At 53.6% G+C, this 15,327-nt stretch overlaps 9 protein-coding genes across 9 annotated transcripts; 3 read left to right on the top strand and 6 right to left on the bottom strand.

The window, feature by feature from the left end:
- Window positions 1-992: 992 nt before the first annotated feature.
- QC764_703390 (uncharacterized protein) lies at window positions 993-1,943 on the top strand (the record flags this gene model as incomplete). Its single annotated transcript, XM_062949997.1, has 1 exon — window positions 993-1,943. One exon carries the CDS (start codon window positions 993-995, stop codon window positions 1,941-1,943), a length of 951 nt encoding a protein of 316 aa, XP_062795951.1.
- A 35-nt stretch (window positions 1,944-1,978) lies between these two features.
- QC764_703393 (uncharacterized protein) lies at window positions 1,979-3,807 on the bottom strand. Its single transcript, XM_062949998.1, has 2 exons — window positions 2,851-3,807; window positions 1,979-2,788 (listed from the first exon to the last, which is right to left on the bottom strand). Exons 1-2 carry the CDS (start codon window positions 3,249-3,251, stop codon window positions 2,404-2,406), a joined length of 786 nt encoding a protein of 261 aa, XP_062795950.1. The 5' UTR covers window positions 3,252-3,807; the 3' UTR covers window positions 1,979-2,403.
- A 2,387-nt stretch (window positions 3,808-6,194) lies between these two features.
- QC764_0111260 (uncharacterized protein) lies at window positions 6,195-6,545 on the bottom strand (the record flags this gene model as incomplete). Its single annotated transcript, XM_062941172.1, has 1 exon — window positions 6,195-6,545. One exon carries the CDS (start codon window positions 6,543-6,545, stop codon window positions 6,195-6,197), a length of 351 nt encoding a protein of 116 aa, XP_062795949.1.
- A 363-nt stretch (window positions 6,546-6,908) lies between these two features.
- Window positions 6,909-8,243, bottom strand: QC764_703400 (uncharacterized protein; the record flags this gene model as incomplete). Its single annotated transcript, XM_062949999.1, has 1 exon — window positions 6,909-8,243. One exon carries the CDS (start codon window positions 8,241-8,243, stop codon window positions 6,909-6,911), a length of 1,335 nt encoding a protein of 444 aa, XP_062795948.1.
- A 389-nt stretch (window positions 8,244-8,632) lies between these two features.
- On the top strand, window positions 8,633-9,487 carry QC764_703410 (uncharacterized protein; the record flags this gene model as incomplete). Its single annotated transcript, XM_062950000.1, has 1 exon — window positions 8,633-9,487. The coding sequence occupies one exon, from the start codon at window positions 8,633-8,635 to the stop codon at window positions 9,485-9,487; it is 855 nt and encodes a 284-aa protein (XP_062795947.1).
- An 8-nt stretch (window positions 9,488-9,495) lies between these two features.
- QC764_703415 (uncharacterized protein) lies at window positions 9,496-10,720 on the bottom strand. The gene is made up of 2 exons (XM_062950001.1): window positions 9,952-10,720; window positions 9,496-9,891 (listed from the first exon to the last, which is right to left on the bottom strand). The coding sequence occupies exons 1-2, from the start codon at window positions 10,316-10,318 to the stop codon at window positions 9,713-9,715; spliced, it is 546 nt and encodes a 181-aa protein (XP_062795946.1). The 5' UTR covers window positions 10,319-10,720; the 3' UTR covers window positions 9,496-9,712.
- A 362-nt stretch (window positions 10,721-11,082) lies between these two features.
- Window positions 11,083-12,219, top strand: QC764_703417 (uncharacterized protein; the record flags this gene model as incomplete). The annotated part of the gene is made up of 1 exon (XM_062950002.1): window positions 11,083-12,219. The coding sequence occupies one exon, from the start codon at window positions 11,083-11,085 to the stop codon at window positions 12,217-12,219; it is 1,137 nt and encodes a 378-aa protein (XP_062795945.1).
- Window positions 11,114-13,282, bottom strand: SEC11C (Signal peptidase complex catalytic subunit S11C). The gene is made up of 2 exons (XM_062950003.1): window positions 12,568-13,282; window positions 11,114-12,509 (listed from the first exon to the last, which is right to left on the bottom strand). The coding sequence occupies exons 1-2, from the start codon at window positions 12,864-12,866 to the stop codon at window positions 12,287-12,289; spliced, it is 522 nt and encodes a 173-aa protein (XP_062795944.1). The 5' UTR covers window positions 12,867-13,282; the 3' UTR covers window positions 11,114-12,286.
- Window positions 13,283-14,538: 1,256 nt separating this feature from the next.
- QC764_703430 (uncharacterized protein) lies at window positions 14,539-15,321 on the bottom strand (the record flags this gene model as incomplete). Its single annotated transcript, XM_062950004.1, has 1 exon — window positions 14,539-15,321. One exon carries the CDS (start codon window positions 15,319-15,321, stop codon window positions 14,539-14,541), a length of 783 nt encoding a protein of 260 aa, XP_062795943.1.
- Window positions 15,322-15,327: the final 6 nt, after the last annotated feature.

Genomic DNA, 15,327 nt, shown 5'->3' with positions numbered 1-15,327 from the left:
AATGACTCCAAATCAAAATCAAAAAGAAAACTAGCTCAACTGCAGTGGGTATTTTCCCGCCGAGAGAAACTGCCGCATTTTGTACATCATTTGAAAACCCTCAAACACGGAACAGGTAACTAACAAGCAGCATCTCAGATAGATGAATTCGAGCCCCACATTCCCCAGAAAACAGCGGCGTGAGTGTGTTGATCCGCGGATCCACACTTGACTACCGGCCCATTCAAGCCTGAAGAACAAGAGACGTTTTATCCGGCGTGGCAGATGGGACAAATGACACTAACTGAATTGGACAAATAACGCAACGCTCCCTTCCGTGACAAGTCTTTTCTGCCCCTCCCTGCCGGATCATCACCATTTCTCTCTTTGTTGGTGTCCGCAACGTCTCAAGGATTCATTGTTTAGGATCATGAGGTGAGGATTCGGTGGGGAGATCGGCGGGAGTCCTCGGTCCTTGGTTCCTAACCTTGCATTTTCCCAAAAGAGGCATTGCAGAGCAAACACCATGGTCTTTTTCCATGTACAATGTTGGCAACCCACTGTGTAAGTGGACCCCTGACAGAACAAACACCACGATGGATCCCAGCAACCAGGCTTCATCATCGACAAGACGGCAAGAGACCGCATTACGGCCGAACCGTGCCTTCTTTCTCTGCAACAGGGAACGGGAAGAGGCGTGAGATGCAATTTGAATCTCTTAGCAGAACGATCATGCGGAGCCCACTCGGCAAGCCAGCTCCAGATCATCATGTTATTGTCTCCAATAAGGATAAATATCAACCGCCTCTGCACCCCAATATCTGGATTTGCTTGTCATCCCAACACAACAGGCTGGGCTGTCTTGTCTACTTGCCGCCAACAATAGCCGCCTGGTCAGCTCACTCTCAAAGGACTGAACCCTATAGCTCACATCTTTTATTCCCATCCCTCCCCCCCCCTTTTCCTGCTGTTGATTATTTTTCGGCTCCCGGCAACCTGCATAATCTGACAGCATGCCCTCCCTTTCGACCTCCCTCCTCCTTTTGGGAGCCGCAGCCTCCCAAGCCTTGGCTCACTCCCACCTCGCCCACATACTCGTCAACGGCGTGCTCTACAACGGCTTCGACCCCCGCCCCAACATCGCCAACTTCCCCAACCGGGTAGGCTGGTCCTCCTCCAACGCCGACGACGGCTACGTCGGCCCGGCAGAGTACGCCTCGGCCGAGATCATCTGCCACAAGTCCGGCGCTCCCCCCTCGGCCCACGCCCCCGTTCGGGCGGGGGAAAAGGTTCACATCCAGTGGAACGGCTGGCCGATCGGCCACGTCGGCCCGGTGCTGGCTTACATCGCCCCCTGCCTCAACACCGCTGACGGGTGCGGATCTGTCTCCAAGACAAACCTCCGCTGGACCAAGCTCGACGACTCCGACCCTGTCCTCGTGCCGGGAGAGCCAGGGACATGGGGAAGTCCGGCGGGGAAGTGGGCGACGGACGTGATGATCGCGAGGAATAACTCGTGGCAGGTGGAGATCCCGCGTGGGTTGAAGCCGGGACCCTATGTCCTCCGTCACGAGATCATCGCGCTTCACTTCGCCAAGGACAAGGGAGGCGCGCAGAATTACCCAGTTTGTATGAACCTTTGGGTGGAGGCGCCTGTGCCGGCTGTGCCGGTCCCGCAACCGTTCAAGCTGGACAGTTTCGATGCGAGGGGGTTCTACAATGAGACGGACGAGGGGATTTTGATTGATGTGTCGACGAGCTTGACGGGGTATGTGGTTCCTGGGCCGACGGTGGCGCCTCAGGCGAGGCCGGTGGGGCATGAGCAGCAGCAGCAGATGATGAGCCGGGCGGATGGGACGCCGGTTGTTGTGGTGAGGAGTACGGTTACGCAGAAGTGGACCGGTGGTGCTGTGAAGAGGACTGAGGCGCCGGTGGTGAATAAGGGGAGGTATTTTAGGGGTTAGTCGGGGGTGGGGGGGTTCACTTGTCATGGTTGATTGGGTGGGAAAGCGATTGTAATTATTGGAGAAAGAAAAGAAAAAAGGAAAACATGTTAATAGACATTCAAATGGTACCATTTGCCTCCTCCTCATTAGTCCCTTGCTCGCCGAACAGCTCTTCCCCCCTCCCCCCCCCCCTTTCCAACTCATAAATGCCCGGGCACTCTCGTCTCGTGTAACAAATGAAAAACAAAATGAATACGTATCGAAAGGGGAAAAAAAATGGCGTAAGTCATCATAAAAGCCGTGTGCTGATAGGTACCGTAATCGAAAAGTAAAGGGAAATTGTTGCTGAAGCGACTGACGTTCTCGAGTCCGTGGGGACCAAAATCTTGAGACAAAGCCGTGAAACGAAAACAGAAATGAAGTCGACCGCTCCAGAGCTGCCACCTCTTATTTCATAGAATAGGTAGGTAACCAAGTTCTACCATTTGTGCCCTTTCTTATGTCTCTTGCGTCCGCAATTGTCGATATGCTGCTCATGATACTCCTTGTCCTGAGTGTGCTCCCCACAGGTGCAGACATAAGCAAAGTCGATACGAAAGGCGCAGTGCTTGAGGTGCCGGCGGTAGTTGTCCTTCCGAGCTACCGAGTAGGTGCATGCGCATCTGTACTTTGGGACGTCGGGGTCGTCCTCACCGACGTTGCTGAGGTGCTTCTCAGAGGTGAGGTGACGGTCCCAGTTCTTTTGATTTGCAAAGTTCTCGTTGCAGATGTCACATCTGAGTTGGGAGGGGGATGAGCTGGGTTCTCGAGGAGGAGCTTGGCCATAGGAGTAGTCGTAGCCGCTCTGGTACTCCACGAGCTGTCTGATATTTAAGGGTCAGTGGTCTTGATCTTGCAAAGAAAGTGTGAACAGCGGACAACGTACTGCTCAGGGATGGGAGGCAAGCTGTCCGAGAGGGGAGCAATGTCCGGGAAGCCGGTGGCAGTGGGGTCAGAGAAAGCGCCGGATGTCATGGTATAAGTAGTAGTGGGAGGTAAGGACGATGTTGTCCAGGCTTGATATGGTCCCATATCCCAGGGTTGAGTGGCGAGACCAGGGTGAGGCGGTATGTAGGACCCTGGGTCGTCGTGGCTAGCTGAACCTGTAGAGAGATATGGGTACGAAGGTCCTGCGTTGGTGGCAAGAGATGTGAGGGCGTTCTGGTCGATGTAAGTCGTACGGGGAATGTTAGTACCCGAGTACTGCTGGTTCAAGTACTGCTGGTCCGAGTACCCCTGGTCCCACCCCTCCTGACCGTCCTCGTACGGGTTGTTGTAGTCTACCATGGTGAGATGGGCTGGCCTAGAAACCGATACTGGGCTGGAGGTGTCTTACACATTCTATCTCGTCCGGTATGGCATATTTGTCCATCTTTATACCTCTGTTTCCAACAGAGCCTCCACAACCAAACGGGACATGTCGGACTCTGGAGAGCTTCTCTCTGGCTTGATTAGGCCTCATCTCGATAAGACGGCATGCCGAAGCGGCCTTGGCCATCCTTGACTCGGCTTCGTGGACCAGACATCTTACGGCGGCTGTGAGGGTGGTGGCGTTGAGGGTACCTTTGACTGGTCCTAGCGTCGAGTCACACACAAGACAACATATCAAAAATTGTGGAAAGTGGTAGTTGTCTCCTGGGAGGCCCCCTGAGGAAATGCTCAAATGCATGTACCCAGCATGGTTGAGCCCCACAAAACGATGTAGTTGTCAATGGCTTGGCGGTGAAAGCGGGAGGACGGGTGTGGTAGCTGTCAAAATTTTGGCATACCTGGCGGCCCGGGCGAGAGTGGAAAGTGAGGGTTTGGTGATGATTGGGAATTAGGCGACTCCTGCTTGGGCTAGTTGAGGACCGTTGGGCTGGGAGATGGACGGGAGCAGAAACAGGCGAACAGCCACTCCCGTCCCCTGTAGCCGTGCTAGCAGGGCCCCGGAAAACAGTGGTGAGCGTGGGGTCGCCTCGAACAAAGTGCCGGCAGACGCGCTTGATGTGAAAAGGCAGCTCGCGCACCAACGAACATATTTCCTTGTCCAATCACGGCTTCACCGTTTGAGATGGTCATCAAAAAGGTTCATGATCCGCCGATACGGCTCCCAGCACATCATCTAAGACTTCCCAACAGACGCCCGTCTCTGGTCGCCTTGTGCCGTGCATACCGGTATCTGCAACACATGGGCCTCATTCACCCAGGAGTACTCCGTAGCCCCCAAATCTGCCGGCGCTACATCGGACAAGACCAGTGTAGATGTCGAACGCCAACGAATGACAGCCCCAGAAAGTCACCACTGTTCCACAACCGTTACCGAGCACCTCACCGCCGAGAGCCTTACCATGTTTTCTGGCGATGAACAAAGGTCAACACACCTGGCAGAAATACCGCACTTGCTGCCCTCCACTACCTTAAATGGTCTTTGGGACGACGTCTCTCTCTTAACTTAACTAAATTAGACAGGATGCAAGTCATCCTTGGTACCAGGAACACCCTCTGGTTTCAGGGTTCACATCGCCGGAATACCGCCGTGGGTTTCTGTATCCGGCGACTTGCGAACTCTTTGTCTCCGGTATCCTGGGAACTGGAGATAGAGGTGCCTTGCATACATACATGACTGCAGTCGTATGAGGCTTCGGTGAGGAGCTCCGCCAAGAATCAGCGAGGACTGTCGATGTGCCATCTCCGGGCGTTGAACTCCAGTGATTCCCTATTCGAGGTCTATAGTCCAGCTGGACCAGGGTTGGTGGCTTATGGGCCGGGGAAGAAAATGCTGCACATCACTTCTCCACGGACAGGTTCTCGCGTGCCCATTACAATTACCGCCCATCCAATGCAAAGTCTCTGTGTTACGATTGATCTGTTTTCCCTCATGCAGTCTGAATAATTCTCCTTGTTTCACAGTCCATACAGGACCCCTACATACATCATAGCCTTGCAGCTATTGGCGCGCTATGTCCGACACTGCCCTCACCTATGATGTGACTATGTTTTCCTCTCCTCTCACGGCCACCAACCCACCTCCCGTTCAAACGCCGTCTAGGCGTTGTCCGGATCCTCGCCTGGTCTGTCCTGGACAATCAACTTCACCTCGCCGGTTCTGAACAGCTCCGGGGCGGGCAGTGTCACCAATGCCCGCAAAGGGTTGGTAGTTGTTCTTCCAGAGTTTGTTCCGGCCCTCAGTGCAGGAAATCTCTTCCGGGAGACGTCTTCACCAAAATGCGACTGGATCTTCCTACCACAGCCCGTCTACATAGTAAAGCATGAAGCCCTCGAGGGATTTACACGTCTCGATGAGCGTCTTGCGAAGTCTCGTGAGATGACGACAAAACCGGAGGATGCTGTCGAGAGCGTACCTGTGCAGGATTTCGGGGTGCATCAGGGTCAGGGAAACAAGGGTCTTGGGGAGTGCTACTGCTGGATTGGTACACCGAAGAGAACCCCAGGCGCGCTTGGACGTAAACCTTCGGAGCTCAAGAAACCTCAGGCTGGGCATGGCGGCTACCAGCAAGAGTATCTTTGGGTTCCAGCCGTAGTAGTGCCGAGTGGAAAAGACTGGACGGTGACATGACCGTGGAGCATCGTATGCAGAAGAACCATCAAGAACCAGTGTGTCCAAATCAGGACAGAGGACAATATTGGTGACTTGGGCATCACTGATGTTTCCATTCGGAAGGGGATTGATTCGTTCTTGACAGTCCGCGTCGAGGATGTTGGGGACACTACGCAGCCGTCTTGCGAGGCAGAGAATGGCCAGAGGCGTGATACACCTATATCCCATCCAGTCTTTGGGCACAGCTAAGGTTCTAACGGTAGGTCGTACTCGTGCAGCAGACGATAGAAAGTTGACCGGGCCATTAGGTGATTACGGCGAGCCACTTCATCATCCTGGTCGAGATCACTTTCCCACAGACACCTGAGTCGGCCTTTCTTGTGGGTCACTTGAAAATTTTCTTGAAGATAGGAGGTGCGCTTCTCACACTTGCCCTCATAGCCGACCCGTATATTAACGTGGCGCACCAGGTGCCACAGTTCAGGGCGTGAGATGAGAGTACGAAATTGAGAGAACTCTTTGTTAGCAGAGTGTCCAGTATTCTTCCCATGGGCGTCTCATGGTCACTAGCTTCTTCAAATTCCCTTCATGAGAATAGTCATTGGATGCAAGACCGTGGCTGGGATTGATCGGGCGATATAAGACTGGCGTGGAAACTGCTCGAAGATACTTGCAAGTCGTAGCAAAGTTCAAAAGCGAGGCTTGTCCGCTGAACCACACTGGTTTTGGGGGGCGCTGAATTCGTCGATGCTGATCCGGGGGTAAATAGTAATGGCATTCTGGACTGGTGTCCTGGTAGCCACGGGTGGTGCAGGTGGTGCGGTATCCTGCTCTTGGATGAAGTGACAGATGATGGTCAGAATGTCGACTGGAAGGTTGAGAAGGCAAAGATCCCGGGATGGACCAGGACCTGCCGTTGTGCCATCATCATCTTTCGATGTTTTGGGTATTTTAGCAGATGGGGGTTGGGAGGGTTGGGTATCGCCGCTGGCGGACTCACTGCCGGTCGACTCGAGCCTGGCCGCTGTGCGCTTCGACATTTTGTTGCCTTGCACAAATCGATGGTTATAAAACTCGACTGTTGACTGAGGATCAGGATGGGAGTGTCTGGTAGATAGGAGCAGAAAGGCAAATGTTCATTCCTTTTGGAGGTATTTTGCTGACTGAAGGTGTATCAAACCTTGATTAGACTTTATTAGAGATTGCCAAAGAGCGGATGCAAAGAAAAAGGGAAAACCGTTACAGACCGTTACACATCAGGTGACGCGAGATTCCGGGCTTCAGCCTTCAACCGCCAGGTTCCCACTCTCAACAAAAGCCACTGAGGGCAGACATAAGTGGGAAATTTGATTACTGAAGGATTTATCCATCAGGCAAGACCCCTTCATACGTGCATTACTGTTTCAGGTAAAGAAACGATTGTTCGGCCTGGACAGTCCAAGGTGCTCCCTCAAAGTACTCCCCTCATACTCAGTTCTGAACAAGCCCCGTCTCTGAAGTTCAGGAACCAGTCTCTGCGTGACATCATCTATTCCCTGGGGGACAAAAGGGAAAGTGACAGTAAAACCATCTGCGGCCCCTTGTGACAGCCATTCCTCCATCTCGTCAGCAATGCTCTGGGGTGTACCAACAAAGGCCAGCCCCGCATAACCTCCATATCTTTGGGCAAGCTGTTTGACTGTCAGGCCTTCATCCCTTGCGAGCTTGATAACCCCTGCTCTCCCAGTCTTGCTGGCGTTGGTGTCTGCAATATCATCTGGCAGTGGACCATCAGGATCGAACCCTGAAGCATCGCTACCAAGAGCAATGGACAGCGAGGCAATCGCGCTATCATAATGAACCAGGCTATCAAGCTTCAACCTCTTCTCCTTGGCATCCTGAACCGTATCACCAACAATCACCAAGGCGGCCGGCAGGATCCTCAAGCTGTCCCTATTCCTGCCATACTTCTCTGCCCTTCCCTTGATATCCTCATACAATTCCTTCGCACCTTGAATATCCCTCGGCGAACAAAACACCACCTCTGCCGTCTCTGCGGCAAGCTGTTTCCCCGGCTCTGACTGCCCAGCCTGAACAATCACTGGCCACCCTTGTACCGGTCTCGCAATGTTCAAAGGCCCCCTCACTTTGAGACTCTCCCCTTTGTGGTTGAGTACGTGAAGCTTGGAAGGATCAAAGTAGATCCCGGACTCCTGACTCCGAGAGTCGAACGCGTCGTCCGCGAAACTATCCCACAGCCCAGTGACAACCTCGTAAAACTCCCTGGCTCGCTTGTACCGCTCAGAATGCTCCACGTGCTCATCCAACCCAAAATTCTTGGCAGATTCCGGATTGCCGGTCGTGACGATGTTCCAGGCTGCTCTGCCCGAGGAGAGGTGGTCCAAGCTGGCGAAGCGGCGGGCGACGTGGTACGGTTCGTCGTATGTAGTCGAGGCTGTGGCCGCGAGGCCGATCTTCTCTGTCACAGCGGACAATGCGGACAGAAGAGTGAATGGCTCAAAGGAGGTGACGGTGTGAGATCGCTGCAGGGCCTCGATGGGCATGTTCAAGACTGCTAGGTGATCGGCCATGAAGAAGGCATCGAACTTGGCAGCTTCGAGCTTTTGAATGAAGGACTTGAGATGCGGGAGAGAAAAGTTGGCATTGGGAACAGCACCGGGGTAGCGCCATGCTCCTGTATGGAGCGAGACTGGGCGCATAAACGCTGTGAGGTGCAGCTGCTTCTTCGGGGTAGCCATGTTGACAGAGTCAAAGGATTGTTTCGTTACCAGAGAGGTAAAATAATAATCAGTGTTGAGGACGCTCTTTCAAGAGCTCTCGAAACCCATGATATCCTCGTACTTATCTCTCATGACAAGGCGGGATGGATGACAAATGGCGATGGCGCACAATCACGACATCGCCAAGTGGGGTTACCGAAGCTGTTGGAGTTGGTCCGCAGTCCTCATATCGTTTCTGGATTAGTTATCATGGCTCGGTATCTTCGGATAGTCCTCTCCCATCGGTTTGAGATGGAGCCTAAGTCTCATGTTTACTTTGGCACCCAGATGCAAAGGTGGAGTCAGGGGCTCAGGGGTAATGACATGCTCGTAAACCCTAACCCGAAACCCGGACCCCGGACTTACACATGTGGCCTTGGCGCGGGGTGTTCACAACGCGCCTCCCAAGTTGTTGGCTTTGTCGAACGCGTCTTCTCTTCATCATTCATTATCCATCAGTTCCGAAAATGAGGTCGACCCGAAGTCGCTCCGCGGCAGCCAAAGCCCTTCAGTCAGTCGCTGAAGCCTCAACACCGAGCTCAGCTCTGCCCAAACCAACACCCGCGCGGGTCAAAGCAACAGCAGCAGAAGCAGCAAAACCACCATCCATGCCAACCCCACAAACGACGACCGCCGCTCAGACTCCACCGCTAACCCCAACCCCGGAAACCCTCTCTTTCCCAACCTCTGACTCCTTCATCAGCTGGTTAGGCACGAACTATTCGACAACACCCCTCGGAATCTGGCTCAAGATCTCCAAGAAAAACTCCAACATTCCCTCCATCTCCTACGATGAAGCCATCGACTGCGCTCTCTGCTACGGCTGGATCGACGGCCAGCGCAAGGCCCTCGACTCGCTCTACTTCCTCCAGCGATTCACCCCCCGAAGGAAGAACAGCATGTGGTCCAAGCGCAACGTCCAAAAGGTTGCTGCCTTGACCCTAGCAGGAAGAATGGAAGAGGCAGGATTGGCAGAGGTCAAGCGGGCACAGGAAGACGGACGCTGGGACAGGGCATACGATGGGGCTAGCATGATGGAGATGCCCGAGGACTTTGGCGCCGCGCTGGCGGGGAATGACAAGGCAAAGGGGTTCTGGGAGGGGCTGGGGAAGACGAAGAGGTATACTTTTCTGATGAAGCTCGTGACAACCAAACGGGCAGAGACCAGGACGAGGAAGATTGGGGAGTTTGTCGCATTGTTGGAAGAGGGCAAGACACTGTGATTCTTGAGGGAACATTGGTTTCTACGCCAGCGTAGTGGTATTTTGTACCTGGGCAACGACCGGCTCTGCTACCTGCTACCTACACCAAGCTGAACTGCGCAGTACATCCTCCGAAAACATGCAACAAATGAGCGACAGGAACAAAATAACCTCTTAGAAAATCGGTGCCAGTCCCAATGGCTTCAGCCCTCTGCCTCCCTACCATACATCCAGTCGAGAGAAGACCTAAGCGCCGGCCCAGTCGTTCAAGATACCGCGCAGGTTGTTGTAGTCGGCGGCACTGAGGTTGTTGTACAGCAGGCAGTCAGAGCCGCAAGGTGTGGGAGGGGGTCCACCAGAAGCGTCGCCATCAAGAACAGTAGCAAGGTTCATGCAGGTAGCAGGAAGACCGCTGATGCGGATGCCTAGATCGCAAAACGTGTCAGCCATATCTTTTCAAAAAGGAGTCATTCGCAAGCACCCACCGTTATTCTCCACCGGACCCTCAAGGAGGACGCTTCCACCGTTGATGTCGTTGAAGCACCTGTCGAACTCAAACTGGGGCACACCCTCGGGGGCGGTTGGGGGAGTTGCCTGGCGGCCAGTCAAGATGGGGCGCGCCTTGAGCATGCGGGCACGGAGACCGCCGGCCACACTGCGGCGTCTGTCGTCGGTGCAGTCTCCGAGTTCGCACTTCAGGACGGCACCAGTGACCTCGACGGCGAAGCCTGCAACTGCGCCAACGACGGTGAGGATGGGCCCGATGAACACCGGGGGGCACTGGACCTGCTGGACGGAGAAGTAGCTGAGCGCGAGCGCAACAGCGGCGGCCTTGGTGGTAAAGGAAGGCATTTTGTTGGTTGTGGTGGTATTGGAATGGTATAGATGAGGGCTGGAGATGTTGTGTTGAAGGACAGAAGATGATTGAAGGTTGGGCGAAGAGATCAGCTTTATACTTGTGCCGGTCTCGCTCTTGTCATACTACCTACCTCGTTCTGTTCGTGACTATGGATAGAGGTTCCTTCCTCCAACAGGCCTTGATCATCGCCAGGTCCCACCGACTGGTTGGTCAGCTTGGAGAGTCACTAGACCTTGGTGCCATTAGTGATCTTGACGGAAGCAGTGAAGATTCTCAGGGGTGAGGATCTCGTGGTCGAAACCTGCCCCGAGGTATGGCCGGCTCCTGGCACTGATGGTAGAAGAACTATGATGACCAGGTATACAATCCGCACGGCCCAAGATATGACCTACACAGGTAGGTGATCGGAGCAGTGGATGTTATGTTGATTGTCCATATCGACGATATGGTAGCCCATCGATGTCGTGTCTGATGTTCGATTTCCTTGGCTGCCGTGGGACCGCAAACATGTTCTTGGTTGTGGAACATAACGTTGGATCACCCTTGACCTATAGTGTGGACTAGTTTCAAGTGTAAGGCTGACCAGCCAAGGTTTATGGAAGCTTGCGTGGCAGCAACGGTGCAACATGGTACAGGATCCTCGCATAGCGCCTGAGAAGGATTCGGTGTGCTGGAACTTAAACGAGGTGGGTTACAGACTGTAAGACTGCGGCGTCGACTTCCCACTTTCTCCCTCCTTGGAGCACTTCTATCTCGAATGAATGTTGTCATTCTCAACTACGGAAAGCGCGACATTTCACTCACGATTATGCATTCGACAGTATTCACCCCTTTATGGTCTTTTTCTCTGGCGAGCCTCATCACGATATTGTCTCTAGGCCAAGGAAAAGGAATCCGAAAGCTTTCACTGCTCGCCATATGGCCACTCAACTTCCTGTCTCTGAACACTTGCCACCACCTGACATGGCCTGGAGGGCTCAACAGCACCTACGCCAGTCTCGTCATCTTCTACTTTCTTCACACTCTCAAAATCCTTGTTCTTGACTACCAACCACCAAAATCCCCGGGTTTCATCAACGCTTACAAACTCTGGAACAACCCTCGAGGGCTTGAAGCCCCCCCAGTGGTATTCTCCACTACTCACAACAAGAACCCCCAATCCCGGCTCAGATTCGCCATCCTTCAGCTCGTCAAGATCGCCCTCCTCTTCACAGCAGACACGCACCTTGTCCAAGGTGTCATTTCCGTATTTGTCTTCACAGGCGCCAAACCATCGGATTTTGCCCCTGACTACGAAGTCTTTCGCTTCCAACCACTCACCGGTAGACAGCTCCTCATCCGAGCCGGCATTTCGGTGAACTGGATCTGGACAGCATTTTACCTTCTTGAAGCCTCCCGTTGTGCTCTCTCGCTTGCGTTCGTTGCAGTCCTGAGATGGGATGAACCGGAGGAGTGGCCCTCGATCTGGGGGCGTGCGGCGAATGCGACGTCTGTGAGGGGCTTTTGGGGGAAAGTGTGGAATAGGATTACGATCCCGACTTTTGCGTTCTATGCGGGCCTCTTCTTGGGTGTACTTGGCGTTGAGAAGAAAACAGGTTTGAGAAAGACATTGGTACCCCTGTTTGTTTTTTTACTTTCGGGCTTGTCACACGGCTTGGGGGGGTGGGCTGTTGGTGACGGGGCGATGGGTCGGGATGTCTTGTTCTTTTTCTTGAACTTTGTGGCTTGTGCCGTGGAGACTTTTGTCGGGAAGACGGCGGGGTGGAAGAGTTGCAAGAGAGGGGTGCCGTCTTGGACGGTGAGAACGGCCGGGATGATGTACCTGTTTGGATTCTTCTTTATGGTGGTGCCGCTGTGGATGTACCCCAAGATCTATGTTGCTCTGGGTATGTAGGTCAGATAGTTTCTCAACGTTGACCAATCACGGAAGGTGATCGATGTCGGGGAGAAATTCAACAGAATCATATAAAGTTGTCAGGCCCGAGCTCGTCACCTGAAGATAGCAACCGCTCCATAGTACGGACAGGGTCCTGCAAGAAAATAACAACCCAACCCAGCAAAGGAACATAGCCTCTAACGAAGCCGGCGATTTCACGTCGAGAGATGTATTCCTGCCCACCAGGATACATCATTCCAACTGAATCGTTCAGCTCATTGTTGTCACCTTTGGTCAACACCATCTCCCTGCATGCAAATCAGCAATCGTTCGCTCAGCCCATTCAGTAATCCAAAGCACGCATACTCTTGATTGTCATCATAAAACACACCAACAACCCGGTGAATAAAAGGAAATGGTCGATCAGGATTGAGGATGACGGGAAGGTCACCAACCCTTACTCTCCCGTCATGTGCCGGGTGGCGATGGACGAGCAAGATGTCCCCCGGATCAAAGGCCGGGGCCATCGAGTTGGTGATGACCACCACGGCCGGGTAGGGAGTGCCAGAAAGAAGGCAGGCGCCCTTCCATGCCATGAAACATGCCGACACGACCTGAAGGATGCCCAGGAGATGCTGCACAAAGGGCGACCGTAGAAAAGACATCAGAGCTGGTTTTTGCGCATGAAAAATTCAAAGCTGATGGTGGTGGATGGATGGGGTGGCCCAATAGCCTCAGAAGGGTAAGGGTAACTATGTCACATTATTTCTCTGAATATTCTACCGATCGATCGAGAGTGCATGTTGCCTGCCTTGAAACTCGAAGGATCACACGGTGGCTGTTATACGAGCGGCACAAGAGCGCTTCTAGAGCTTGGCCGACCCAACTTCGAGGTTGTTACTGCCGCCACAATGCTGCTTGTGTGATGCACACGTGATTAGCTTCTACCATTTGGGTCAGTTTTCGTCTTACTGTTGCAACGAAGCCAACCTCCCCTGCCCGTGTGGTACGGCATCCGACCTACCGGACCTCCCGGCCATGGACAACGTAACCTTTGTTTCTCTTGGCATGACTGTCATCGACAAAATTCGATTTCCAGATGGGAAAGTTCTTTCTCGATGCCCCTGCGGAGGATCTGGGCTTGTACGGTAAGCCCCCTGCCGCAACCAAGTCTAAGGTTGAGTGGCTACCACCTAGTATCTAACCTTACCAACAGGCACCGCTTGGCGCAAAACTTGCGGTCACAGACATTGACCAACTCTGGAAGAGTTGGCTGCCTTGTGTTGGCTGGGAGTGACTTTTCCGCCCACCACATATTTTCTACTCGATCAGCACCAAGGCCCAAACTCCAAGGGTAAGCCTAGGCACCAACATCTAGAGGTAGACCCTGCTGATTATTCCTATGTCATATAGATCAGGTCTTCAGCTACACCACCACCACCACCACCACCACCGTTCCAGCTTTACACCTGCCGATCTCACGATCCACGTCCGCCCTCCTACGATCGGCAGCCTTTTCACTTTCCTGGCTCCCCCTCAGCACCTTGCAGCTCCCCGCGCCATTCGGTACCAGCACGGAGCTCCCGCGAAGCCACTCTTGGTCCTGCCGTTCCGGGTTCCGGGATGACCACCTGAGAGCCCACGAAGCTGGTTGCATGTCCAGATACGCACTCACCGAATCACACGGAGGCTCTTGGCTGTATTCAATGACGTCAAGGAGCCGTCTTTGCCATCTGACCGCAACAACAGCCATCCAAAACTTTCGCGCTCCAGGTCTTGGAGTCAGGAGCTGGACCAGATGGACATGGTGCTGTTGTGGTGAGCCTGATGCCCGAAGACAGTAATCATGGATACGGTAGCTGCCAGTTTGCGATTGAGCAAGATCGGCCTTGCGGGAAAGGGTTGGTTTCCTGTCTAGAATAGGAGAGTATTGTGCTAAACCGGAAGGAAGGAGTCGACACCAAGAGAATGGGATCGGTCAACCATGGTTGGAACCTCGCTCTATTTACTGTAATTGCAATCCTTCAAGCGTGGCATTCTTGGCGACCAAAAGGTATCTCTCTATACTCATTGGCCCAAGTCTTTGTCCGGAGAATTTCCTCCTTTTCCACGAGGCTAACGGAGAATATATGCGGGCGGGGGAGGATCATTTCTGTGGGCCATAAGCAACAACAGTCCAAGTTTGTTGTAGTATGCATACATGTGTAGTGTGATCCAGTAATGATTCGTTACCAAACTACGCAAGTCAACGGGTTGATCGACAGTTACACAGCCCGTGTACCGCTCTTCAACCCCAACAGACACCCGATCCTAGCCCCAGGCTACGGCACAGCCCCCTCAGCAAGCCCCTCCCGCAGCCGCCAACCCGGCCAACCCCCCCGCCCGCTTGAACCACTTCATATCCATGGCCGCTTGCTCGGCTGGAGACAGCTTGTCCAGCGCTTCCTTCTTGAATTCCTTCTCCTCGGCCACTTCCACCCACCGTTTCAGAACCCAAACTGCAACAAGGGCGTCTTGTTCCTCCTGGGTGATTTGTCCACTTGTGAAAATCAACCTTCTACCCTTGACAGCATCCCCGTCCTTGAGCTCTTCCTCTCGTGCCACTTCCTTGTTATGCGAGTTTGTCCAGGTGTAGCCCTTGCCAAATGTTTGTTTGCTGCATGTGAAGAGAACCTTTTCAGTGGCATCTTCGTCGGGGAATAGTGGGGAGGTCGATGCTGTGCGGTTGGGGTAGTGCACCGCTTTGATCTTGTCAGGTTTGCTGGAGAGGAGGGATTTGGAGGTGGCGAGTTTAATGTTGCCCACGGAGGAGAGGGATGGGGAATGGCAGGTGAGGAAGAAGTGGGTGGGGATGTCGGTGCGGTAGTCTGCGTTGAGGGGGTGGACGAGGTTGTAGAGGCGGTCGCCTTCTTGTTGTGTCGCGGGGTCTGATTCGAGTGTTGATGATGATGCCGTTTTTTGATGGAGCGCGCGACTGAAGTTCAGGGAGGAGTCTTTGTAAGTGAGCGATTCGATGTTCGTGCTGAGGCCGTAGACTGCAGTGGGAGGGGTGGAAGAGGTGTCGTAGATGAGGTGGTCGGCGTCAGCAAGGACGAGTGAAGTTGTTTTGGCTTGTGCCATGATGAA

The sequence above is a fragment of the Podospora pseudoanserina genome, assembly GCF_035222485.1.
Source record: "Podospora pseudoanserina strain CBS 124.78 chromosome 7 map unlocalized CBS124.78p_7.2, whole genome shotgun sequence".
Taxonomy (NCBI): Eukaryota; Fungi; Ascomycota; class Sordariomycetes; order Sordariales; family Podosporaceae; genus Podospora; species Podospora pseudoanserina.
This window is presented reverse-complemented; position numbering and strand designations above follow the sequence as displayed.

Excerpts from the sequence above, each read along its gene's own strand:
- QC764_703393 (XM_062949998.1), bottom strand. The coding sequence starts at position 3,251 with ATGGTAGACTACAACAACCCGTACGAGGACGGTCAGGAGGGGTGGGAC. Across the intron at positions 2,789-2,850 it reads TTGCCTCCCATCCCTGAGCA|ACAGCTCGTGGAGTACCAGA; the intron begins GTACGTTGTCCG and ends CTTAAATATCAG.
- QC764_703415 (XM_062950001.1), bottom strand. The coding sequence starts at position 10,318 with ATGCCTTCCTTTACCACCAAGGCCGCCGCTGTTGCGCTCGCGCTCAGC. Across the intron at positions 9,892-9,951 it reads GGGTCCGGTGGAGAATAACG|GCATCCGCATCAGCGGTCTT; the intron begins GTGGGTGCTTGC and ends TTTGCGATCTAG.
- SEC11C (XM_062950003.1), bottom strand. The coding sequence starts at position 12,866 with ATGTCTTTTCTACGGTCGCCCTTTGTGCAGCATCTCCTGGGCATCCTT. Across the intron at positions 12,510-12,567 it reads TTTTATGATGACAATCAAGA|GGAGATGGTGTTGACCAAAG; the intron begins GTATGCGTGCTT and ends ATTTGCATGCAG.